Here is a 26,655-nt window from a genome sequence, read left to right on the forward strand (position 1 = left end):
GCACCATAGTTATTTGCCCTATTTCTCTAGCATTAGATGACTTTCTCTGTTGCTCCAAATACTACTTAGTGATTAAGTGGAAAGCATCTTTAACAACAGCCCAAAGAATGGTTACAGAATCATATTCTTCAATGGAGTACCCCTGAGAAATGATCTTTATCAAAGAATGACTGTTAATATAGCTCAACAAGGATTTCATAGGGACCCTTTCACTAATAGCTTCTGCAATAATGATCAAGGATCACAGGCTCCCCCTAATTGTATGCATCATCTCCTTTTGGCAGAGTCTTCCCATCAAATGCTTAGATTGTCAAAATTCAGGCCAATGACATATGCTGTTGGCTGGAGAGTTCAAGGGACTTTCGGATTGTATTTGCTTCCTTCTCCATACTTGTGTAACTTTCTTCTTTTGCATGGTTCTAGCTTGTGTAAGAGCCCAAGTTAAGTTACAATCACATGCCATATGACCAATGTTATGACACTTGAAGCATTCTACATTGTTCATGAATAAGAATTCATGATTTCTTCCTGCAAAATTGTTTCTTGGAGATTGTTGGGGACCATAATATCTATCTCTATGAGATGGTTGGGGACCATAACATCTATCTTTATGATATGCTTTGCAATCTTTGTACAAGAATAACAATAACCAAAAAATGAACTTTGGTACCTGGGAGATGGAAATTTCCTTGATGTACTTCTGAAGCCTTTCTGCCTTGAGATCCTTTGATGATAACCATTGCCTCTCGCATCTTTGACATCATCTACATTTCTTCTTGGAGCAGGATTTCTTCTTGGAGCAAGATTTCTTCTTGGAACAGGATTTCTTCTATTGTAGCCTTGATTTTTCTCCTTGCCTTTACTGGAATTGGGAGCATCACCATTTCTTTCTGGTTTCTTCACATCCCTTTTGTTTGAAGCATTATCATTCTTGTTTGAGGATTCACCTGCATACCCAAGACCTGATTTATCAAATGGACATCCGTGATAGCTGAGCATGTCATCCAAGGCCTGAAAGCTCATCAAGATTTTGTTCATCCCTTCAACCTTTGTTCTGAGGAAGACAATCTCTTCTTCCAATCTTTCACACTCATTGTTCTTCTTAGCAAGCTGTTTCTCAGTTTCTTCCTTGATACGAGTAGCTTCATTTGCTTCTATTTTAAGGGAGATGATATCTGACTTCATTCTGAAGATTTCTTCATTCTTTGCTTGGCTGCTCTTCATTTCTTCCTTGATCCTTGTAGCTTTACATGTTTCAGCCTTGAGAAGCTTGATGTTAGATTTTAATTTGAAGATTTCTTCATCCTTTGCTTTCAGTTGACAGATCATGGTGTTTCTTTCCTTTCCTGCTTCATCAACCTGTCCTTCTATGACTTCCAATGCTTCCATGGTCTTTTCAGCTCCTTGTGCTTGTTTCCTTGCTTCTTGTAGTTGAGACTTGAGAGAGGAGACCTCTACCTTGTATTGACCAATCTCTTCTTCAAGTTTGTTCAAGCTTTTGTGCCTTTGTTCAAGTTGACTTGACAAGGTATCTTCCTGATTCTTTGCTTTATTCAATTGATTTGTCATGGATATGACTTCTTCATGATGCTTTCTTTTGCTTTGATGAAATTCCTTCTTAAGCTTGGCAAGCTCTTCATCCCTTTCTTGTACTTGAAGCTTGATGAGGTCAACTTTCTTCCTTGTTTGATCTTGGTCACCAATTAGTGCTATCTTCTTAAATTCCTCATTTTCCTTTTTCAAATTGTTAATCTCTTCCATGGCAGTCATAAGTTGAGCGAGGAGTTCTTCTACAAAATCTTTTTCATTCTCTTCATCTTCTAGGTTTGCTTTAGCCTTGATGTCATCATTCTCATTTTCAGCTTCTATGATGGGTTCTAGATTTCCTTCTTGATTTCCATCATCTTCTTGACTGATGGTCATGGTCAATGCTCCTTTTGAGTGAAGGTCATGAAGTTTGTCCCATATACCCTTTGCTGATGAATATTTTCCTAGATTGTTCTTTATAGAATCAGGTAGCCCATTCAAGATTGCCTTCATTGCTTTTGTATTGTACTCCTTGGATTCTTCATCCATCCTGCTATCAGTAATTACTGATTTCTAGATTTCAATGCCTTGAGTCAGTAAGAAATTCCTCATTCTTGCTTCCCACATATTAAAGTTCCCATTGAACCTTGGAGCCTCCTCAAATTGATTGTCTTCTATCTTGGTAGTAGAGAGAGACACATCCTTGCGAGGATTGGAGACTTTCTTCCTTGACTTCGCCATTTGTGTTCTAAAGATCAACCTTCAAGCTGTTAGGCTTTGAATGAAGGTACTGGCTCCGATACCAATTGTTGGAAATACTGAGAGGGGGGGTGAAACATTATTTCTTTTCCCGACTATTGTTTTACTAGTTAAAACATTCATATTCAGAACACAAGATGAACAACAAGAATAAATGCCTTTATTAATATAATCTTTGCAGTAAAATAGATACAATATATAAGTGGTTGCAATCAGTTGCCAAGCACCAACTTGGACTTTTGTGAGGCTCCAACCTCCAGAGCTCCAACTCTATTTTGCCAAGGCACCAATCTTGGACTTAGGAGCACCAACTCCTAAGGACTTCAATCCTTCCAGTTCCTGAGACACCAGTTCCAAGGACACCTATCCTTCCTACTTCTGAGGCACCAATCCCAAGGACTCCAATCCTTCTTACTTCTGAGGCATCAACCCCAAGGATTCCAATCCTTCTTACTTTTGAGGCATTAGCCCCAAGGGTTCCAACTTCCATCCCAATCTTGTCAAGGCATGTTTGATAGTAATGTTCTGGTCTCAGAACTCTTTACTGAGTTCTGTCTGTTTATAGCTTCACTGTAGTCTCCATGCTACAACATCAATGACAACCAGTCTTCTTATGAAGGAGTCTTTACAACTCTTCATGCTGCCCACACAGAGTCTCCAATAGCCTTCATGACCTCTGATAATGTCTCCACACAACTTTAGTGAGTCCACTGTTAGTTGCACTAGGCTCTGCATAAGAACCAACTTTCTGTTCAAGCATATGTTCTTATTGTCATAGTGAATGCTTCAACATGACTGTTTCTTTGCTGGCTACTTCTCCCCTTCGACTATCTCCTGTCCTGTTGGTCCTTCGGCCCTTTTTCTGTTTTGCTGGACCCTCTCCAGCTGCCTCTATTTCCTCCAATTGTTTCAACAACACAACAACCACTTTCTACACACACTGTTCTTCGCCGTCTTTTTTTGTATGCATTCCTGATCCCTCTGACTATCAGTTTCCTCTTTTTCGTTGGCTCTTTTGCTTCCTCCTCGGTCTCTGTAGTTTCCTCTGCCTCGCTTGATCCTTCGACTTCCCTCCTTGGGCACTGTAGTTTCCTCTGCCTATTCAGATTAGCCACTACTTCACGGACACGTTAATACAGAAGAGCCAGGTGTATTACAGAGGAAATGATGCTTATTAACAGATATCAGAGAGAGCCCCTTTTTTTTCTTTTAATATCATTCATACACAGGACTTTATCGTTTAATGGACATGCCACGTCCCAATCACTATCACCATTGCCATGATTCAACCCACTGAACTATCGGAACGGTTGTTAATGCATTTCAACCTTCAAACCCCGTGCAATACAATTTTGAATTACACAGGAAATATATGAAAATGCGATTGAAATTCTAAAGGGCGGACTTCAAATTTATTTTACTTGCATCTATTCTTGTATCGGATCCGCTACATATATCACAATTGGCAGTCACAGGTTCCCGATGGCTGATTCACTTGCGGATGCGATATGATATTAAGGCAAAACGCAATGTTGCATCGGGTCCGCAACAATCATCGCAATCGGCACTTGCAGGAGGACATCCCTTTGGGTATTGCAGTATGCGAGTATCGATAGGGCAAATGCGATATAACATTAAACCTTCCATAATGTTGTTGTTGGGTCCGCAACGTATCGCAGTTGTATGATATACATATATATATCGCAATTCGCATGGTTTAACGTGGCGAGGCTTAAGGCCCGCATACATAACGATATATATGAAATACACTTAAACCCGCTTTGAAGCACTTACCCGGACTTCACCTGTTTATATACCCGGACATATATGTCGTCGGGTCCGCACATATGTATCGCAATCGGGGGTTTGGGGTGATGGCACATAACCGAACCACCAATTATCATATCGCCGATATATATATATATATATATATATATATATATATATATATATATATGTCGCTGTCGGGGGTTTGGGGTGATGGCACATAGCCGAACTGTGGATTTCACTGTCGTCGATATATATATATATATCTATATGCCCGCTTTGATAGTGTATTCCAATGCAACTATGATTTCCGCCTGCGATAGTGTATTTGCAATATAATTAAGTTTTCCACCTCCAATTGTGTAAATGCATATATATGTGAGTTTTGGCCTCCGATAGTGTTAATGCATGCATATATGGCCTCCGATAGTGTATTCTTTGGCATTCTTGCTCTGATAGCTCTGTCTGCTTCCTCCGATGGCTCCAATAGCTCTGATTACTTCCTCCAATGGCTCTGTTTGCTCTTTGGTCCTCCGGTATGCTCTCCGATAGCTCTGTTTTGCTCTCTGCTTCCTCCGATAGCTCTGTTTGCTCCGTTTGCTCCTCTATTTGCTCTATTGGCTCCTCTGTTTGCTCTGTTTGCTCCTCCAGTATGTTCTTCTTTAGCATATATATATGACATATATATATGGCTCCTCCTATAGCTCCGATAGCTCTGTTTTGCCTCCTCTGGCATGTTAACTCCTCTTTTGATGACTTCTTCCTCTTGGTTCTTCTTGGGCATGTATTACATGCAATGCTCCTCCGATGTGGCTCCTCTTGCTCCAATGTGGCTCCTCTGGCTTGGCAATGTCTTTCAAAGAAACCTCCTCTGTTTGCTCTGATATTCTGCAATATGCCTCTCTTGCTCTGATATTCTGCAGTAGCTTTGATATGCCTCCTTTGTTAACTCCTCCGTTAACAGACTCTTGCTTATGGCTTGGCTATCCTGATGGCCTTGCTCTTGTCTCTTCATGGAGTTGTTCTGCTTCCCCTTCATGGATCATCTAGTATCTAGAATATTGCCATATTGACATCAATGACAAACTAGGTCAACAGGATCTTCCATACACCATGCAATCACATGACATGAAATGCCTCCAAGCATGATGTGAACACTTTGGGATAACCTCAAAAGCTAATGGGAAAAGTGCGTATATTGGAGGAAGAATTGGATTCTACATTGATGGTAGATAGGCTATTTTTTTCAGCCATCACTGGCTCCAATTTGGCAAATGCGTTAGTGTCGATGATCAAATCGTTGATGACTTGGTATCAATTATGTTGGTTGTACAAGGTGTGTAGCCACTTTACCTCTTGTGTTTGACAATATCAAAGAGAGTTATGTGGTGCATAGAGATGATAATGGAAATGGAATGGTGAAACCTTAATTGTTGTTGATTGGTTGCCTTACTAATAATGCACTTGAAACAACTTCTACATCTTACTTGGTCTGAAAAAGTTCCTTTTGTTTTGTGACAAGTAATTGTGTAATATGACAATTAAGGGAGGTATTAGGGTATATTTGTTATGGTCACATATAGTACATTAGATAGTTAAGTTAGAAAGTACACTTTGGAATAAATTCATTGTGTTATGACTTTAGTTTAGCTTAGACTTTTAATTAGTCTCTAATTATAGAATATGAAGAGTCTCACTCCATGTACTCACATGGAAGAGTCGTTTCAAGATTATGATGTAATGCTATTTGAATGTCTCACTAAGTTTTTCTTTAGAATTTTAAATTCTCTGTCATTGTTTGCAAATTTACTAAAAACATTAAGCGAGGGAGCAGTAATATAGTGGCCTTTATAAGTTGCCTTGTGTTATAGGTTCAATGAATACCTTTGTCATCATCATCAATTATCAATGGTATATTTTTTGACAGATACTTGGAAAAAGCAATTGGCATATTGTTGTTATGCTTTCTAGATATCCTATCATCAACACCGTTTACATCCTTCTCATTTGTTACATCCTTGAAAGCCTTCAGTGGTTGTTACTCCTGTCAGTGTTTGTTGATGAAACCTTCTTGTTACCAATCGCTATTGTCCATTCTTCGTGTAATGTTTGTGCATCCAATTTGATTAGCAATTTTTCATCTTGTGTTGTAGAATTCCAACATTGAGACAATTTTTAATGTTTTGTGACTAGTCTTGAACTTTTCACTAGTTTTCTAAGTTTCAAACTAGATAATCTCTTTGATGTTGTAGACATTGTCATTTTTCCTTTCCATCGTAAGTGCTATATTACAATGCACGTGCGTACTTGTGTTTGTATGTACTTGGCCTTCTCAAAGGTGGTCCCTAGCCTTCTCTTGCCCACCAGTTTTTAGATGTTAACTTGAACTTGATTTCCTTCTCTAATAGACCTTTTTGAATGTAACTATCCTTTGTGACCTCTGCTCCACTTTCACAAGTCTTGTTAAACTAGAGGAAAAAATCCCTCTTGTTTGCCACTCTTCTTTGTCGGTGGGTTGAGTTGCATGCAAACTAGCGATAAGCAACAAACCTTTTGGTTCTGTTACAAACAAAGTTCGTATATGCAACATAATATTCATAATATCTGGAATATAAGGATGTCCATCATGGGGCGAATAATATATTTATATAGGAATATTTGAATACAAGTGACATGAGATGAGATTGTTACAAATGAGGGGCTGCTTATATACCTAGGCAATTGCTCTTTGATACATACCTCTTCAGTATACTATTCACTGTTAACTATTTAATTATTAATTTTTTACATTCATAACATTGCCTTCCCCTTTAGAAAAGCCTTGTCCTCAAAGCTTATTAATGAAAAAGCTTGATATATTTTCTGTCTCATAATGTCTTTTCGTCTTTCTCACTTCTTGGGTGGTCATTCTCGATGATGCAAGATGATATGAATTTTTGAGTGTGGTACAAAATTGTCGTACTGTGAAGTTATCTAACCATCCCAAATTAATTTTCTGTGTAATCTTGCGATTACTAGAAACTTGGGATGAATTGTTATCACAAGACTGGATTACGGTGACATCGTTTTTCTTCGGAATATAAGTTGCTTGTTTCTTGTTTGAATGATATGGATTTGCAGACTAATTGAGATGTCTGCTTTTATGATTTGGGTGTCGATAAGGAGTTCTTGTGATCTTATTTACCCTTAACCTGTTTGTGGTGATTTTTTTGTTTACTAGAGGTATACTTCAGGGACAAAAGTCGCTTAGTTAATTGTTGGATCTTCACTTGAATTTAATGTCATTTGAACTATACCTTCTGAGTATGTCTTCACTTCAATTGGTTTGGGATCCTTCTGAATTGTGGCATTATCTGGATCAATGTTTGTTCCCTTTTCTTTAACTTGAATTTGCACATCTGAAAATTTTGATGCTTCTTCTTGAATAAGTTGTTCTAACTTGTCTTTTAGCGACTTCTTATCACTCTTAAGCTTCTTTATTTGTGTAAGTAGGTTTTGATTATGATTCTTTAGATGAGAAAGTTCTTTGTTTTCTGAATTGTTGACGTTATTCTTAGTGTCCTTCTCCTCATCTTTTAAACTTTTGATTTGTTCTAATAACCTTTGATTAAGGTTCTTTAAGCGTAAATTTTCTTCTTCTTATTCTGATAGGTGCTTCTTGATTTCTTTCTTTGTAATCTTAGCCTTCCTAACTTGTTCGAGTAATTTCTCACTATGATCTATTACTTCCTTGTAATGCATATCCTCAAAATATTATATTTCTGTTGTGACTCTTTCTTGTTTCGTTGAAGTTTGGCTATTTTGTCTTCTAAATTTTTAATATGTGAATTCTCTTGATCTTCCAATTGTAATTTCTCGATACATTGGATTGCATCGTCTTGTAGGAGCGATGTTGGGTGTTCAACTTGCAAATTGGATTTTGTTTTCTTCAATTCTTGAGCCACAAGTTTTTTATCAAAATCTTCCTTTAATAGCTCGAGTGTCGCTATTAATTTTTTTAGCCCTTCATAAAACTTAGCTTCTCTTTTTGAGGATTATTTTTGTGTGTCACTTTGATATTCAACTAAAATAAAAGTTTTGTGACACTTTTCGCAATGGACATTTTTATTTCTAAATGGCTCTTGACAATTTGAATATCCTTTTGAACGAAAAGGACATTTTGAAAAGAAGCCAAGGTTCCTTATGGAATGCATCTTTTTTTTTAATTAATATTTTCTTTTATTCTCTTCTAAAATCTTTGAATCAAAATTCTTACCTTCACTTTTTATAATTCCTCCAACAATTCCACTTATTTATATTTGTATTATACCTTCTTTTTGGCTTTATAACCTTCTTTTACTTTTATAAAAGTGTGTCTAATCCTTTTTCTTCACACAATTTTCATTTCTCAAATTATATATATATATATATATATATATATATATATACACGATTTTTCAATGCTACCCCTTGTAACTTTAACGGTAACCTCCGTTTATTAATATACTAGTTGGTATCAAACGACGCAAGGGTACATTTGAATAGTCCACAACCCTGGATGTATGGGTGCGTCGGGTCGTACCACAACAGTAGAGAAATCACTGACAATAATTGTGGAATGGTGTGAAGTGGCTGATAGCAGTTAATCGTGACTGTTGCGGAACGAGGTGTCATTCTAATGGATAGAAATTGTCGGCTGAGCAACAACAGTAGTTTGTGGACGACAAATGGGATGAGGAATGAGTCGTGGATGTTGGCGGGGATACAAAGAATGGAATGGGGTGGCGTTTGACAGGGTGGTCGGATTGGGTTATAAGAATTGCGACCGTGGTGGGGGAGACAAGGTTGCGGAAGATGGAGTGTTTCTATGGCGAGGTGGGGTGGCAAGTGCGACTATGATCGGTCATTAGGCGGTGTGAACAGATGATGGCAGCGGCCGCTACTATACATCGGCGACAATAAAAAGTCGGTTGTGGCTGCCTTTTATATTTACATATATATTTTTTTGAAATTTTTTTGTTATATAATTTTTTGACTTTTTTTTATATATAATTTTTATTTATTTATTTAATTTTTTTTAATTAAGTATATGCAATATTTTTCTCATATATATATATATTTTTTATTTTATTTTATTTTTCCTTTAAATGGCCGAAGGCCTGATGGCAGAGTGGAGAACAACCAAAAGCTCATGTGGCTAAAAGCCTCAATCACAACATCAACGAACTTGATAAAGAGATGAAGAGTTGACGGCCAAAGGCTGGGATCAGAAGACGAGACTTTGATACCAAATGTTACGAACAAAGTTCATATATGCAGCAGAATATTCAGAATATCTAGAATATAAGAATGTCCATCATGAGACGAATAATATATTTATATAAGAATGTTTGAATACAGGTGACATGAGGTAAGATTGTTACAAGTGAGAACCCGCTTATATACCCAGGCAAGTGCTCCTTCATGAACAATCATGTCTTTTTAGACATACCTCTTCAATATACTAATCACTGTTAAGTATTTAATAATTCATTATTTACATTCATAACAGGATCTTAATTACTAAGGGTTACATTGTGACAGTTCTTAACTCACCAACAGCTTACATTGTGAAGACTTTTTTTTTTTCACATTAACAATATCAAACCTAAAATGTGACTAACAAATGAAAACAAATAAATCAGAATATCATCTCCATATATCTCATTGATTCCTGTGTTCTCCAATGTCACATGCACACACCCTTTTCCAAGGTAATTAGATATCTTATCCTATCACGCTATTTACCTCCCCATGTCCATGATCCACATCAAACACACATTCAATGCCAGCCTAGGGCTGCTTCTGGCCAACCTAGGTGACATTTCTTCCAGCTAAAACTGAAACCTGATCTTTCTTATGAGGATAATGTTGCTGTGACATGTAAATTGGTTGAATAATTTCGAATTTGATATGATTATGTCTTGTATCTGAGTGATTTCATACATTGGATCCCCTAATTTAACTAAGCCCAACCTTCTAATCTAAGATTGAAAAGAACCAGAACTGAAAACCTAGATAGACACAAATATTCATCAACACACAGATATACCTATCTGGCTGCATGTATAAATCAAAGTGTTCTTTTTTTCTATTCCCAAGATTGGATGCCTCCACTTATATGAAATTGCTGAGATAAGAATGAATCCTATTGACACACATCTTATTTCTTATAGGTTCTTATGTAAAGACTGTTTTCTGAAACAGGACGATGAGGACTTGATCTTCGTTCATGATGCCCTTGAGTATGGGGAGTGTCGGTTGTCTATTGCAGTGAGTTGTATTCCAAATGTTTCTCCTTCAGCTATTTGTTTATATCTAATTTGGTTTTTATGTCAGCCTTGTGTGGATCAATCACAACGTTGGTTGTTGCAGATTCCAAAGTATGGAATTTTTGAGAACATTTCATCTATGGATGAACTGGCAGCAATGCCTCAATGGACTGAGAACAGGCCTCTACGAATTGCAACAGGATTTACTTACGTATGTTACTCCATATTTGGATATTTCGTTCAAAATCTAAAAATTGATTATTTGAGATGATCTTCAGAAATATCTGCTATATTTGACATTTTAATTTTCTTTACTAGGTCTTCCTTGATGATTGCAGCATCGTTGTGGTCTACTTTGTCATTAATCATCTTTGTGATCAGTACATGTTCAGTTCATGGAAAAATGGTAAGAGATTGAGTGATCATGGTTTCTTTGCAGCTAGGTCCAAAATTTGTGAAGGAGAAGGGGCTAAAGCATGTCAAGTTTTCGACAGCTGATGGAGCATTGGAAGCGGCTCCTGCTGTAAATAATTTGTTTTTCCTTTCTATTATTTTATATAAAGAATAAACGAAGCAATTGTCACCGATTTCTTATTCTTACAAGGATATTTTGAGATCTTTGTGTCCGTGATTCAAAGCCAAGGGTAACTTTAAACCTTTTAATTGAGATAAGAGGGCTTTTCTTTGAAATGCTATTTGATAGTGGAAGCTAGTTAGAACTAACATTTTTACGATGGAAGGCCTGGTCTTTCTCAGATGAGCCTACCTCCAGAGTCCAAAGTTACATGACAAACTGTATGACATTATGGGCTGTTTTGTAAGTATGCACTGTAAGCTAGAAATAATATACTTGTGTTGCTAGTAATCAGACAAAAAGATCAATAAAAACATTTGTGTGGGGTTAACAAATCTGCCACCCCCCGCCCTTTCTCAATGCTAGCAGAAGTGGACTGGTTATTGAGCTGGTTGACCCCAAAAATGTGAACCAGAGCAGAACTGGAGAAAAACTGGTGGACCAAAAAATACATAAAATATTCAAATTTTGAATATCTATCTATCTATATATATATATATATATATATATATATATAAAGCAAGAGTTCATATAACCAAAATAGCACCAAGTGCAATCCATCTCTAAACCAAAAATACATTGACAAAGAGGCTCTAAATGGCCTTTAGGGTCCAAAAAAAATCTTGCTGCAACAATAGCTACATATCATCAAAATCATTGAATATATTGGGATCCTCATAATCATTATTATCCTCAGAGTATAAAAGAAGATAGAAAAAGCTTAACATGTCAAATTAGTGATTTTGTTTGAGTGATGGTATATTTTTACTAGGGTCATGACAGAGTTGTTCAACAATCAATGCCACCAACAACAAGATACATAGAGGGTTTGGTGCTCTTGATTAAATTCTAGTTCCATACCCTCATACATGACAAATTCCAATGAAAATGTTTCCATCCCTTCAACTCTGAAATATTGAAAGCTATTAATTATGTTGAATTTTGTATGGGATCTAAAATTCTACTTTCTCTAGATGAAATCCAATGAGGTTGAAACCTGTTGCATTAAAATCTAGCATGTTTTGTGAGAGGCCTCACAAGACAAGGGCTAGACCAAGATACAACAATTAGGTGGAGGCCACTATGACCCCTGCACTCCACCCCCTACTCTTTAGTGGAGTTTCACCACAAGGGAGGCTTCCCGGTATTGGTCACCTAATATATATTCTAAGGCAATAGCTCAAAGGTGACAACCTTAATGGGCATAGGTAAGGAACTCAAACTAAGAACAAGGTTCAATCTAATGAAATAAGGAATAGTGTGCCCTACAAGGAACCTATCAAGGTTACCGATAGCTTAGGGTTTGAGGAATATACAACAAGAGTAGCTCACATAGGCATATAAGACCAAGAAAAGGCTTGTGAAAATAGGTATGATCAACAAAAAGGAACTACAAGCCTTCAACAAGCCCTAAGTTGAAGCCTTAATGCTAGACTAAGGTTTTCCTAGGGCAAAACTACGTAGTGTTGATGATGTCAGCCAAAGGGAGGCTATTCCAACTATGGAAACGGGTGGGTTTTGATGCCATAAGGTTCAATTAGTAGGATAAGCCTCAAAACAAGCCAACAACTTGGCCCTAGTTGAATTCAACCTTATGCCCTAGCCCTAGCGACTTGCCTTGAAGGGCCGAAATTGAGAGAGAGAGAAAATAGAAAGGTTGTAATGATGTTTGATCATCTATGTGGAAGCCAATGCCTACTTCTTGGGTGATGGAGTCTAAGGGAAAAATTACTATGGAGATATCAAACCCTAGAAGGGAGTAAGGGGGAAAACCCTAGTTTTCCACTTTCAAAACCCTAGCTATCACTCAATACGAGGATAAAATCAAGAGAAAATCTCTCTAGGAGGTTCTCAAGGGATGTTCAAGATTCTCCAATTAAAGCATACAATATTTCACCAAAATTTCATATAAAGATATGCAATTGAACAAGAACATAGAAAACCCTAGCAAATATATTGCATGCAATAACCATTAAAAGATATTTAACAACAAAAATACTCACAAGATATCCATGAACAATCCTTCATTATCCCAAAGTGACGTCTCCACAACAAGGACTAGTCTCCAATAGCAAAAATATCCACAAAGATCACATCTCCACAAGAGTAATAGGCTACAAGAGCTAGGTTGAAATCTCTAAGAAGGTTGAAATAGTCCACAAGTGATGATGAAATGTAAGAGTGAGGTGACCTTTATTTATATGAGGTCTACCTCACCTAATTTTAGCCTATGAAGCCCCTAAACAAGTTTGATAATGAGTAAACATAAAATAATCCTTGGGTTACAAGCCAACCCACTAGCTCAATGTGAAAATATGTCAAAATGGACCCACACGTGTGAGCCATTAGCCTCTAAATGATGACATCATGCTCTTTTGGTCTCCAAATGCCATGTCATGGTGAGATGAAGGCTGAAAGTGTCTCCAAGCATCATGATCATCCATTATTTGAGGAATGATCCTCGAATCCATCATCAAAGTAGCTCCAAAGGTCCCAAATCTAGATGGGGTGCCCCCACGTCATCTCCATGGGTGTCCAATGGTCAATGTAGTGCTCCTCCTCTCCAGCATTAGGGCTCCATCAAGTGCAACAAGCCCTCCTTAGTCATCCAAGGGAAGACCATCCTTGTCTGGGCTCTAAAGCATGGCTTGCTCATCAGGAAGTGTCAAGGCCAGCCTGGGGGAATGCTGACTCCAATGACGCAATCATCAATAATCCTCTATGCTGAGCCAAAGAAGATCAACGTTCTAGGTCCTCAAGGTACTGTGGGATGTGCATCAGCTGCACAAGTCATCATATTGTCCAATGCTTTGATGTAAGTGGGCAACACTACATCTGCTAAGTCATCAACCTCTCTAAAAGGCCTGGGTACTTGTGGAGTGGGTGCTTTAAGGCCTATGTTTCTATGGACCATCTAGCAAGACCAACTTAAACTCAAGTGAAAGCAACTATTCAATAGAGACTAAGATCATATAAGCATCTTTGTGGACCAAACTTGAATGTGAAGGGCATATTAATACTTCAAATTGGGATCACCTTCCAATATCTAACTAGACAAAGCCTCGTAAAGGTGCTCCCTACCTTGGTAGGGGTGGATAATAGTTAACCCTATTAGGTGCTTCCAGCGCCTAAGGGGAGGTGGAATTTCCAAGGTTAAACCTTCAATCAATTGGTGTTGGTGTAAATGAGTGGCAATGGAGGGAAAAGGCTTCATGGAAAAGTGTCAAGTATGGTGTAAGGGAAAATGAACACGCTATTTTAGTTTGGATTTTCCAAATAGTACCCCCCCTATAACCCTAAGGCCTCAAAGGAGATCCCATTGGACTAGGACTAAAGATTAACCCCCATGGTAATGTGAGAGAATAGATTTACTGTCAAGATCAGCCAATCTTCCAGATCACCCTTTTATCCATACTAAATGCCCAAAACAAAGAAGTATAAGAAACTGATTGCAAAATGATCAAAGTACTTTTTGAACAGCAACCCACCTTCTTTCAAGAGGCAATGCCAAATGGTGAGAGATGTGTGGCTGATGCTGATGCTGATGGTAGAGGAACATGGCACATCATCATCAAGAAGTGAATGTCAAGGGCTGCTAATTGGTTGGTTGTCAAATGTAGGAGAAAAGCTTTCTCCTATGTGGTTACCCATTTTGGTGGGTAACATCTGGCTCCAACTCAGTGGCATAAGCTCACCATAGAACACATGATCCATATGCTTGAACAAAGAGTTCATGAGAAATCCAACAATCCCTGGGCTCGTGAACATGTTATGTGCACACTCAAATCAACTTGTTTGGAAGCATGTGCCCAGGGTGTTGGTTATCATCTTGGTTTTATATGATGATAATAAAATCTGTATAGAAAGTAAAATCTATCTAAATGCAACCTAGTCTATAATGAAACAATACAATATGAGAATGCAAGAGTTAGAATGCTCACACAATATGAAATGCAACTAACTTTGTATAATTCAATTAGTTTCCATTAAACAAAGTGAGGTGGTTCCCTCTTACCGGTGAGGGAGAGAGTTAACCATCAAGTTTAGCGATTTAAAAGTACCCGACTTCTACTTTGTCATGGATCCTGTTGAAAAATGTAACTAGGTTCGGGCTTCATAATTGTCTTTGTACTTGTATCAATATGTATTTCTTGTAAAAAGCAAAAAGAAGAAAAGAAAATTATTATTATTTTTTTTTCTAGTCTAAGCATGTTCTTTATGCTTCTAGGGCGTATTAAGTCGAGAAGAGAATTTATCATGTGTCGAAGTCCCATTTGGACTATTTTTTAACAAAAGAAAAATATTATTTTTGAGTCAAAAAGTGTCTTTTCGTTCCACAAGACCAAGTCAACCCTGCCTTGTCAAGTCGGCCTTGAAGAGGCCTAATTTGACCTCCTAGATGACTATAAAAGGAAGAGACTTCGACCTCATTTGCTCACTCACTCACAATTTGATTTTTGAACAAGAGAGAAGAAGAAGTGCAAAGGCCAAGGAAGAGAGAGAAGAATCCAAGGAAGGAAGAAAATTTGAATTTTTGCTTGTCTTTTTCCACACGTGCGAAGTTGTTGGGGTTACTTTGCGAATTACAAGCCAAAATTCTGTTTCTGTAAAGGTTCTGGGGCAACTCTGCGAAGTTGCAGGTCCGAAATTTTTGTCTTGAAGAGGTTTGACCAACTTTGATTCTTGTTGACTTGGTTTGGTTGGAGGAGATTTGAAGGAGGGCTGACTTGGTTCCTTGTGGAGGTCTTGGTCTTAGGTCTTGGATGTCTCACTTTGATCTAATTCTATAAGAAGAGAAGTTGTTTAAGGTTTCCCCTTTGTGGGGTTTTTCCCTGGCTTGGAACCTATATCTTGTGTTCTTTGTCTCTTGTGATCTTCATGCACTTTATGTTTTTGGTAATTGCTTGATGAAGAAGATATAATAAAGTAATAAAAGCCAACAAACACTCACAAGTAATTATCAAGTAAGAGGAATCAACCCTAATCTACAAGCATATTGATTTCTCAACATGGTATCAAAGCTAAGGTGAAGGAAGGACAACTTGAGGATCACTTTTGTTGGCACTCTTATTGGAAGAAATTCTTGAAGTAGTTATCATCTTCTCTCTCCCTCTCCAATGGCAAGCTATATGAAGAAAGGCCTCAAGACTCTTAGGAGTCTCCTTGAAACTATCAAAGATTGCATCATCAAGTTCATCTCCAAGCTATCTAAAGGAGTCATGGATGGAAGTTTTTATTCTGCTCTTACCAGTTCATTTGAAGACAATAGTACATGGGTCATCGATAGTGGAGCTTCAAGGCACATGATAGGGGAATGTGGTCAACTCAAGACTCTATCAAAAGGGAACTCTTCTCACTCAGTGGAACTTGAAGACAAGAATAACTACTTGGTCAAAGGAATTGGATCTACCTCCTTAGAGCTGGAAATCGGTGGAAATATTCATCTCAATTATATACTTTGTGTTCCAGGTTTGAAAAAGAACTTGATCTCTATTTCTTTCTTAGAAGATAAAGGTCATGGGGTTGCATTTATTGATGGCAAAGTTATTGTATGGGCTAAGGGATCTAGTATTGAAAATGATAAGACTATTGGGATTCGTGAGGGGAGGTTGTATAGACTTCTAACACCTCCTCCTCAAGCTCTAGTGCACTTAGATATCGACCATTTCGAATTATGGCATAGAAGGCATGGTCACCTTCATTACAAGAGATTGCCATCATTGAATCATATGGTTATTGGATTCCTGAATTGAAAGAAAAGCACGGAGGAGTATATAACGAATGTGCTCTTGGCATGAATATGAAGAAACCCTTTACTAGTAGTGACACAAGATCCAAGGAGATTTTGGATCTCATAGACTCTGATGTTTGTGGACATATCACAGAGAAGTCACTGGGAGGTCATCAATACTATGTAACATTCATTGATGATCACTCTAGGAAGACTTGGATATACCTCCTAAAGTCCAAGAATGAAGTATTTGAGAAATTTCAAGAGTTCAAGGCAGAAGTAGAAAATTTGACGGAAATAAAGATCAAAACCCTAAGATCAGATAATGGTGGAGAATATACTTCCAGAGAACTTGTAGCGTTTTGCAAGGAAGCAGAGGGAGCTGATAGTTCCCGACAATCCTCAACAAAATGGTGTGGTCGAAAGAAAGAACTAACCCATTCAAGAATGTGTTAGAGCCATGCTACATGACCAAGACCTTCCCAAGTTCTTATGGGGAGAAGCATTTGTAACAACAATATATATACAAAATCGAAGCCCTCATAGAATTCTTAATGACATGACCCTGAAAGAAGCATTCACAAGAAAGAAGCCAAGTTTTGATCATCTTCGAATTTTTGGATGTCCCATATACATTCACATTTCCAAGGAAAAAAGGAAGAAATTGGACCTTACGGTATAAGAGGCATCTTTATTGGATATAACACTTCATCAGTGTTAAATTTTCCAGTGTTTTATGCTTAACACAATCACTTACAACAATTCTTCTTCAATATTCAATTTATCCAATGTTCTTCCAACAACTCCATTAAACCAAGCGAGGGTTTACTGAAAGACACGATTGCTTGGAGGGCTTGCTCATACGACTCTTGCTTCGTGCTTTTACTGCTTGCTCGTCGGGGAGCGGGGGAGCTAAAGCTTTTACAACAATAAGCAATTGTAGATAGAACAATAAACCAATGCACAATAGAAGACAACCAAGAACAATAAAGACAATATTTGGTCAAAGACTAGGGAAAAGCCCCACAAAATTCTTCTTCTATTAGATTGTCATCAAATGTTCAACAAAGAGATATAATGTTCAATTTCATCCACAATGAGTTGAAGGGTCAAGCCCTTGACTAACCAAGTCAACAATCAATATCCAATCCAATGATGAGATCAAAAGTAAAATCTAATCAACAAGTCAAATCTGCAATTCTGGTCAAAGTCAACAACAACAACAACCCTAACTAGTCAATGATCAAACCACCTCCAAATCATCTCGCCCAACAGTCAAAGGATGCGGCCTCCTTTGCTAGTCAAAGTCTAGTAAAAACAGTCAACAAAAGCTCGGTCAAAGGTGAGGTAAAACCTGCAGTCAAGCCTTCACAGAACTACGGTCAACTTCAGTCAAAGTATGTGGGCAACCTTGGTCAAACAACCTAGAAAAGAGAGAGATGTGTGTGATGATGCTCCAAAGTGATGTGACATATGATCTATTTATGTGTCTCAAGGAGTCGAATTAGCTTGCCCAAGCCGACTTGTACTTTTGTGCACATGTGGGTTTCTCATCAAAAAGAATATTTTTCCTTGACCAACTTAAATTCTTCCAAGGGCTAGTAGGGGCCTTCTAGATGAGGAAGGCTTCCCAATGGAGGGAATTTCTCCATGAGCTGCCAAATTTCTACACTCCCTCTCAACTAGGGAGGAATAACCGACTACATCATAAATCTCATTTCAGTTGTCTCGTCATCATCATCACTGAATCATATCATATCTTGTCTCTTCTCAGCTCTATTCATCTGTTGAACACTCGAATCTAAAGAAGAATGATCATAGAGAAGCTCCAACTACCACCCTATATCTAAGGATAGATACAACTTACCATGAGAGGTAAGGATCACAATTTGTCCTATTGTCCGTTGATCTTCCTATCCTGACCCTTAAGAGTCAGTGGTAGAACACTTGCATCCCATCACTTGAGTAGGATACTAACCATAAATGGTAAGGATTACAGTCTATCTCAAGTCTCCTCATCCATTGGCTAGATGGGTGGCAATCCCAACAAGCCCATCTTGTGGGTAGGATGCATACTGGGGTATACTCTGTCAAGTCCCAGACTTGATGGTATGGGGAGATACCGACTTGTCATAAATGACAAGGATCAAACACACACCCTACAATGACAATAGGCAGGATACTACTTACCATAGATGGCAAGGATCATAGTCTATCCTATTGTCCAGAGTTCCCTCAACCCTAGGAGCTCTTTGGCTCAATTCCTCTCCCTGTGAGCTCAAATAGGGGGAAAGAGCATAGCTCAATGTCGTTGATCAGTTGTGAACCTTACCCAGGATAGTCACATCCATCAATCCAAGCTACTCTCTGAAGACCAAGAACTTCCCTTTCGCAAAGCCTTGGTAAGAATATCTGTTATCTGCTCATCAGTCGAAATGTGATGGAGTCTTATGGCTCCTTTCGGCACCATATCTCGAATATAGTGATACTTGATCTCAATGTGCTTGGACTTTTCATGGAACACAATGTTCTTTGCCAATTAGATCCCACTTTTCTCTTCACAATATATAACTGTCGTATCCAGAACATACTCAAAACAACTCTCCAAAGAGCTTCCTCAACCATACTACCTCACAGCTAGCCATGCTAGCAACAATTTATTTTGCCTCACCCGTGCTTAAAGCAATGAACTTCTGCTTCCTGTTCAGCCAAGATATCATGGAAGAACCCAAACTAAAGCAACACCCTTACATGCTCTTCTTGTCAATAACATTTCTGGCCCAGTCAACATCAGTGCAACCATGAAGTCTCACATCTCCGATAGTATATCTTAGACCAAGATTAATTGGCCCAATGTAAATATCTCAGCACATGCTTAACATTGACCTAGTGTGCATGTAGAGGTTCGGTCATAAATTGACTTAGAGTGTTAATTGCAAAACATGTCTGGACGGGTGTTCACAAGGAACATCGGTGCCTTAATCAATTGTCGGTACTCAAAGGGATTTTCTATATCGGGTCCAACAACTTCTTCACATAGCTTCTTGAAGTTCATCTCAATTGGTGTGGCCATGGACTTGCATTATACCATTCCAAATCTTTCCAGCAATTTCACAACGTATTTCCCTTGAGGAAGGAAAATCTCACCAGGCCTCTGCCGCACTTCCCAAGAAGTAGTGCAACAATCGAAGGTTTTTCATCTCAAATTCAGAGGCCAACTCCCTCTTGCACTCAAGCATGAAAGGCTCACCACCTAAGTAACCTGACACGGGGATTCGGGATTCGTAGGATACAAGGATTCGAGTGTCGGATTCAGACACGTTGATCCCCCGAAACATGACACGTAGGATTTGTTTTATATATATATATATATATATATTAAAAATTAGATATTTCTTACACAAATTCTCATTAATGATACAAGTTCATTGATTTCAAACATAGATCTTCATCTAGATGTTAATTTTACTGTTTACAAAGTAAGTTAGTAACATTATAGCATGCATAGTACATACAAAATTCAAATACATGTCACATAAATCATGATTCATAAATGAAAGACAACTTACAAGATAGTAAGATAAAGGCACTGATAGTTGTAGTTTTCTCATTAAGTCATCAAATCAAAATGTGTTACATAGGTAGTGCAATGCCAATGACAAATAGAAATAGAAAATATAAAACAACTACAGGTTACAAGCCTCAAGGCAATAGGTAGCCCATGACTCATGAGTCATCAATCCTCATAGTCATCAGCAGAATCAGCATCATTGTCCTCATCATCATGGTCACCACTGCTCTCCTCTGCATCCTCCTCCTCCCCTGTATCCATGGACGCCTCTGCATCTGCTGGTGTGGAGGATGACCCCTCTAAAATATCACCGTCATCAAATCTAACAGGCTCTAGCACTGGATCATTGAGATCCATGTTGGCTAATGCCAACTCAACACTGTTGTCCAGACCCATATCATTAGGAAAGACATCCCACATCTTTGTCTTTCCCCTTAACCACTCTTCCCTCTGCCTGTAAATAAGACGAAGGTTGGTGTGCACATACACCATTGTCTCTGCCCTGGATTGCTCAAGCCTGCTCTTCTTCACACTATACAAATTCCCATATGTCCTCCAATTCCTCTCGCAAAAAGAGGATGAAGTCACCTGAGAGAGGAGCCTCATGGCTAATTGCTGAAAAGGAGGGCTTGTTGCCCCATGATTTGCACTTACCTGGTGCTTGAATCTCCTTGCCGAACGCTCCAAACCCTTAGCTCCTTGCCCACAGCTCACTATTTGCAAAAACGAATGAGAGAAATGGTAAATAATGAAAAGAACAACATTGTTTTTATGCCGCGGGTTTCACTTTTTTAGGATTCGAATCTCAAAATCGGGACACGATGTGTCCTAATGGGACGCAACCGGGATTCGATCGTGTCCTGTTAGGACATGTCGTGTCCCATTTTTGGATTCAAATTCCCATCGAATTGTGTTGGATTCGTGGGATTCAGACATGTGGCCTGTTTTGGACAAATCCAGTTTTAGAGCTCACCACATATCAAGAATAAGTCATCAACATATAAAACCAAAATTAGAGGCATACCTTGTACAACTTTGAAGTAGAGGTTTGGGTCGGTGGTGCTTCTTGTAAAACCAAGCTTCATCAGGTAGCTATCAATACGTGCATACCGAGGCCTAGGGGCTTGCTTCAATCCATAGAGAGCCTTCTTCAGCTTGCACGCTTGAGTCTTATGGTTTCGTATTTCAAATCACTTTGGTTGCTCAACACATACTTCTTCCTGGAGCATTCCATGAAGAAATGCGGTCTTCACATCCATTTGGTGAAGAGTCTATCCTTTACTAGTAGCAAGGGAAATGATAGATTAGATAGTAGTGTAGTTGGTAACTGGTGCAAAAATGTCATCATAATCTTCTCCCTCTTTCTACGAGAAACCTCTAGCCATGAACCTTGCCTTATATTTTTTCGATACTTCCATCTACTCCATGCTTGATCTTGTACATCCATTTAGAAGTCATAATATACTTACCTTTAGGCCTCAGACCTACTTCCCACACTTCATTCTTCATTATCGATTGATATTCTTCGGCCATAACATCCTTCCATACTTGCTCTTTCACTGGTTCTTCAAAGGTGGCAGGTTCAACCTATATAATGAAGCTCATAGCTACAACATAACCCTGGTATCGACATGGCTTCTTACTTTCTCTGAAGGTTTCTCTAGCAGCAACATGTCTTTTAGCGTCTTGTAAAGTATCACGAAGCCATAATGGTCCCTTCCTAGAAGGAGGATCACTTGGCGGGGGATCAAAGGGGTCCATGGGCTCCATAGGGTCATCATCAATATCAGGCTCAGGACTAGGCACAAAAGGACCTTCTAGTAGGTCCATGTCATCATCCTTCTTCTCAACATAGGGAGGAGGAGGAGGAGTGTCCGTTGCTTTCCCAAGGGCAACATCTTCATCAAATGCTATGTCCCTGCTAAACTTGATATTCCTTTGACCATGCATATATATTTTAAATGCTTTAGAATGTTCACAACAATCAACAAATGTACCTTTCTTTCCAGAAGATTCCAGCTTGTTCCTCTTGTCTTTTGGTACATGAAAGTATACGGGGTAGCCAAAGATCTTGAAATGTCCAACATTGGGCTTCACATCCGTGAAGACTTCTTCGGGAGTCTTGTCACCCAAGGCTTGATGAGGGGTCTTGTTTTGAACATAGACCACAATGTTGGCAACTTCACCCCACAGAAACTTCGGCAACTTTTGATCATGCAACATGGCTTAGGAAACTTCCATGATGGTCTTGTTCTTTCTTTCAGCCACTCCATTTTGTTGAGGATTGTAAGGTACGATGGTATCCTTCTTGATCCCAAATTTCTTGCAAAAGTCAATGAACTCGTTCAAAGTGAATTCTCCACCATTATCAGACCTGAAGACTTTGATTCTCTTCCCTATTTGATTTTCTATTAGAGCCTTGAAGTCCTTGAACATATCAAATGCTTCGTCCTTGTGCTTCAAGAAGAATATCCATGTCTTTTGTGAGAAATCATCCACAAAGGTTATATAGTAGAGGTAGCCACCAAGAGATTTCACCGACATGGGTCCACATAAATCAAAATGTATGAGTTGAAGAATATCACTGGTCCTGCTCTTGCTAGAAGGGAATGGTCCCTTTGACTTCTTTCCACTTGCACATCCTGGACATACTCCATCATGATTAGCTTGAACCTTAGGCATTCCAGAAACCATCCTCCTTACTTTAGGCAGGGCTTCATAGTGAAGATGAGCAAACCTTTAGTGCCATAGCTCACTTTGATGATTGCTATCATGTAATAATGCTTGGATTGGTTCTCCATTGACTCTATAGAGTCCTTCAATTCTAGATCCCAAAGTAAATGCATGCTTCATGCGAGATTCCATAGGCCAGGTGAGGACCTTTCCTCTTATGAAGGCAACCCTCATCCCTTTGTCTTCCAAGGTAGATATAGATACTAGATTTTACTTCAATCCCGGAACATACATAACAACATGTAGATGTGTGATTTCACCTTGGTCCAAATGAAATGAAGTAGAATCAAAACCCTTCATAGGATAAGTGGAATTTTCCCCAAGAATGATCTTCAAATTAGTCTCCCTCTCAACCAGGTTTGGGAGGACTTCATGATACTTTGTCAATTGTCTAGAGGCCCCACTATCTACCAACCAACAATCAAATGAATCTGGAGGAGAGGAATCATGATCATCAATAGCATCTCTTCTTCTTCTATCATTAAACTTGTTGTAGTTAGATCTTGGAGCATCTCTCCTTTTCGAACAGTCTCAAGCATAGTGACCATGCTTGTGACAATTGTAGCATTCAATTTTCCTCAATCTTCTATTGGAGTCCTTTGATTTAGGGGCAGGTTTTCTTGAATTAAATGGCCTCCCTCTTCATTTCTTCTTTTGAGCAGCAAATGTAGAGGGCTATCCTTCTTCATGCTTTTGAATTCTTCCTCTAGATATCATCTTGGTCTCTTCTTGAGTGCACTTGCCAATGAGCTCATCAAATGAAGGGAACCTTTCATTGTTGCTAATAGTTATGATGAATGTCTCCCAAATTGGAGGAAGACCTTGAAGTGCAGTTAGTACTAGCTCTCTATCAGACATAGGTTCCCCGATAGTCAGTAGTTGATCCTTAAGTTGGGATATCCTCATGAAGTATGACTACACAATTTCCCCCTTGTTCATCTTGATGTCCTTGAGTTGATTCTTAAAGGATAGAATGTGATTCAAATTGTTGATCACATACATCCTAACCAATGTATCATAGATTTCCTTGGACTTCTTCAACTTAGAAATATAATTAAGCAAATGATCTTTCAAAGAATCAATAATTATTTTCTTGGCTTTGATTTCACCTTTCTTGTACTTGGCCTTTATAGAAATAGAAGCATTCTTCGTAGGCTCAAGTACTTTTCCTTCCACATATTCCAAGACATCATTCTCATCCAAGGTCACTTCCAACCTGATTTTCCAAGCAACAAAATTTAATGAATCATTTAGCTTCTCTTCCTCCTTGAAGTATGAGGTAGACATCTTGACCAAGTCAAATAAGTTTTCTTCAAATCTTTCCAAAGGTGATTGCTTAATTAAAGAGGTTAATAGATTTCACAAGCAATTACTATGGAAAGGAAAATTTAAATTAAACTACAGGCCTCCTGATTTTCAAACAAGTTGCAGGCCCGAAATTTCTGTCTTGAAGATGTTAGTTTCTGTAGAATCGGATGTGTTCTAGCCACAAAATTTGGTGGAGAGGCTCCAAAACCTAGAAATCATTTCTAGAAATTCCACCTAGAAGTTTCTCAATTAGATTATTAGCCGTTTTTAAAATATTTCCTAAGTCTAAACTTAGGGAATATGGTTAATTAATCAATATTATTTGAGATAAGGTGAGAATCATCTAGAAACTCACACGGATCGTCAGGGAATTAATCTGGGCCATCGATTATGTTTTAATCTTGGTCGTTGGTGCTCCAACAGAAGATTATAAGAAGAAGTCGATGGGTAGATAGAAAATACATCAATGCAGATACTCAGTTGCCCAGGCAGTTCGATTTTCTCAGTAGCAGAGGCTCAACAGAGAAGAGAGAGCCAGTGGGTGAGTAGCAGGTGGTAGAAGGGGGCCGAAATTCCCAAAGGGACTGCGCAAGCATTGTGCAGAGGTTGACGCAGAAGGATCTTTGTGTGGCTAGGGAGGTAATTTCGGTGGCAGAAATTAGCTGTGGGGTGAGAGAAAATTCTCACAATAATTTTGCCAGTGTTTTTCCTCAGATTAGATTGCCAGTAGAGCATCTAAAGATTGTACTCATAATTGCTGCTGAAGCGTAATAATAAAACCCTCTTCTGCTGCACCGGTTTTCCCGTATTGGGTTTTTTCAGGGACAATTGTCCAAAATAACTATGTCAAATTCTTGTGTGCACTAGAATTTCTCAGTTTCCAGTATTTTATTTTCCGCGATATTTTTATGGTGAAAATTGCAGTTGTGATTTTATTCATTGTTTGCGTTAGCAATTAAACTGCATAATTCAATTTACAGTTAGGAGAATAATTTCCAGTTGCTGCAATAGATGAAGTTTTCACATGGTATAAGAGCTGGTTTAGCAGATTGGTAGCCCAGATCAAAGAAACATAAATTTTGAAGCAGCAATAGTAGAAAATTCGGCGAGGCTGCGTAGTTTACCTAGCCAAGTAGTACGAATTGCTTGGGAAATTCGATTTTCAATTGCAAGTGGCAGAAAAAGATCGATTTCCTGAGTAGTGACTCCGACAGGCTGAGGGAGCAACAACGTAGTTATTTTCAAGCGCAGATTACTGATTTGTGGCATAAAGGGTTTTGCAGCAGTTTGCAATAGTAGAATCAATGTTGGGGGGCGGAGAGGAATAACACATAGTATGGCCATGGATCGATTTGATATTCAGGAAGCTTCAGAGTTGTCTTCCAGATTTGAAGGATGAATTTTCTTGCTTATCAGGCTCAGCTTCACAAGGTGTCTGATATATAGATTGTGGAGGATCAACTCATATGACAGAGGTTAGAGAATATTTCTCTAGCTACAAGGAGGAGCAGATGGACTTCCAGATTACGATGGGAAACAGAACAAAGTGTACTCTAGTAGGGAGAGGTACCATATATTTTCAGAGGGAGTTAGGAGCAAGCACTAACACTACAAATGTCCTGTAGTCCGCATGTGCCAGGAATGGGTATGAACTTGATATTAGTATCCCAGTTACAGGATAAGAGATATGATATCCACTTTGTAGGGAAGAAAGTGTTTGTCAAACACTCAAGCTAGAAGAAGGTAAGACAGATTGGAGTTTGAAGCAAAAAATTGTATAGGCTGCAACTCATCTCTCCAATGGCACTGATAGGCAGTGACAATAGTGGTGGGAAGGAACTGAATGAGTTATGGCATAGGAGAATGGGACATCTACACCATGGAGCACTCAAGATGCTCAAGGAAACAATAATAGGGGTTCCAGAACTTAGCATGGAACACGATGATGTGTGTAGAGGATGCATACTTGGGAAGTATGCTAAGGCAACATTCCCAAGAAGTGACAGCAGAGCAGATGGCGTGTTAGGACTTATACACTCAAATATTTGTGGCCCGATGTCCACTAGAGCTCTCAGTGGTGCCGAATACTTCGTCACCTTTATTGATGACCATTCCAGGAAAACCTGGATCTACTTCTTGAAGACCAAAGATGAGGTCTTCGATCATTTCAAAGAGTTTAAGGCTCTCGTGGAGAATACGATAGGGAAGAAGATCAAGGTGCTTTGCTCAGATAATGGTGGAGAATATATTGATAAAGATTTCACATATTTTTGCGCGAAGGAAGGCATCAGAAGAGAATGGACAACTCCATATAATCCATAGCAGAATGGGGTAGTGGAGTGGAAAAATAGAACCATAGTTGGGGTTGCAAAAGCGATGTTGTATGACCAGGATT

The 26,655-nt window shown here is 38.7% G+C and overlaps 1 protein-coding gene across 1 annotated transcript in view; it reads left to right on the forward strand.

Annotated features, from left to right (window-relative positions):
- LOC149229703 (ATP phosphoribosyltransferase 1, chloroplastic-like) overlaps positions 1–26,655 on the forward strand; it is a 205,829-nt gene that overhangs the window by 117,997 nt on the left and 61,177 nt on the right. Inside the window, exons 4-6 of the mRNA XM_089378700.1 lie at positions 10,279–10,344; positions 10,447–10,554; positions 10,783–10,866. Of these exons, the coding sequence (XP_089234826.1) occupies positions 10,279–10,344; positions 10,447–10,554; positions 10,783–10,866 (258 nt within the window). The remainder of the gene's footprint in view (positions 1–10,278; positions 10,345–10,446; positions 10,555–10,782; positions 10,867–26,655) is intronic.

This window comes from Pinus tabuliformis, chromosome J (genome assembly GCF_031772625.1).
Source record: "Pinus tabuliformis cultivar Carrire ecotype Pingquan chromosome J, CPIR1, whole genome shotgun sequence".
Lineage (NCBI taxonomy): Eukaryota > Viridiplantae > Streptophyta > Pinopsida > Pinales > Pinaceae > Pinus > Pinus tabuliformis.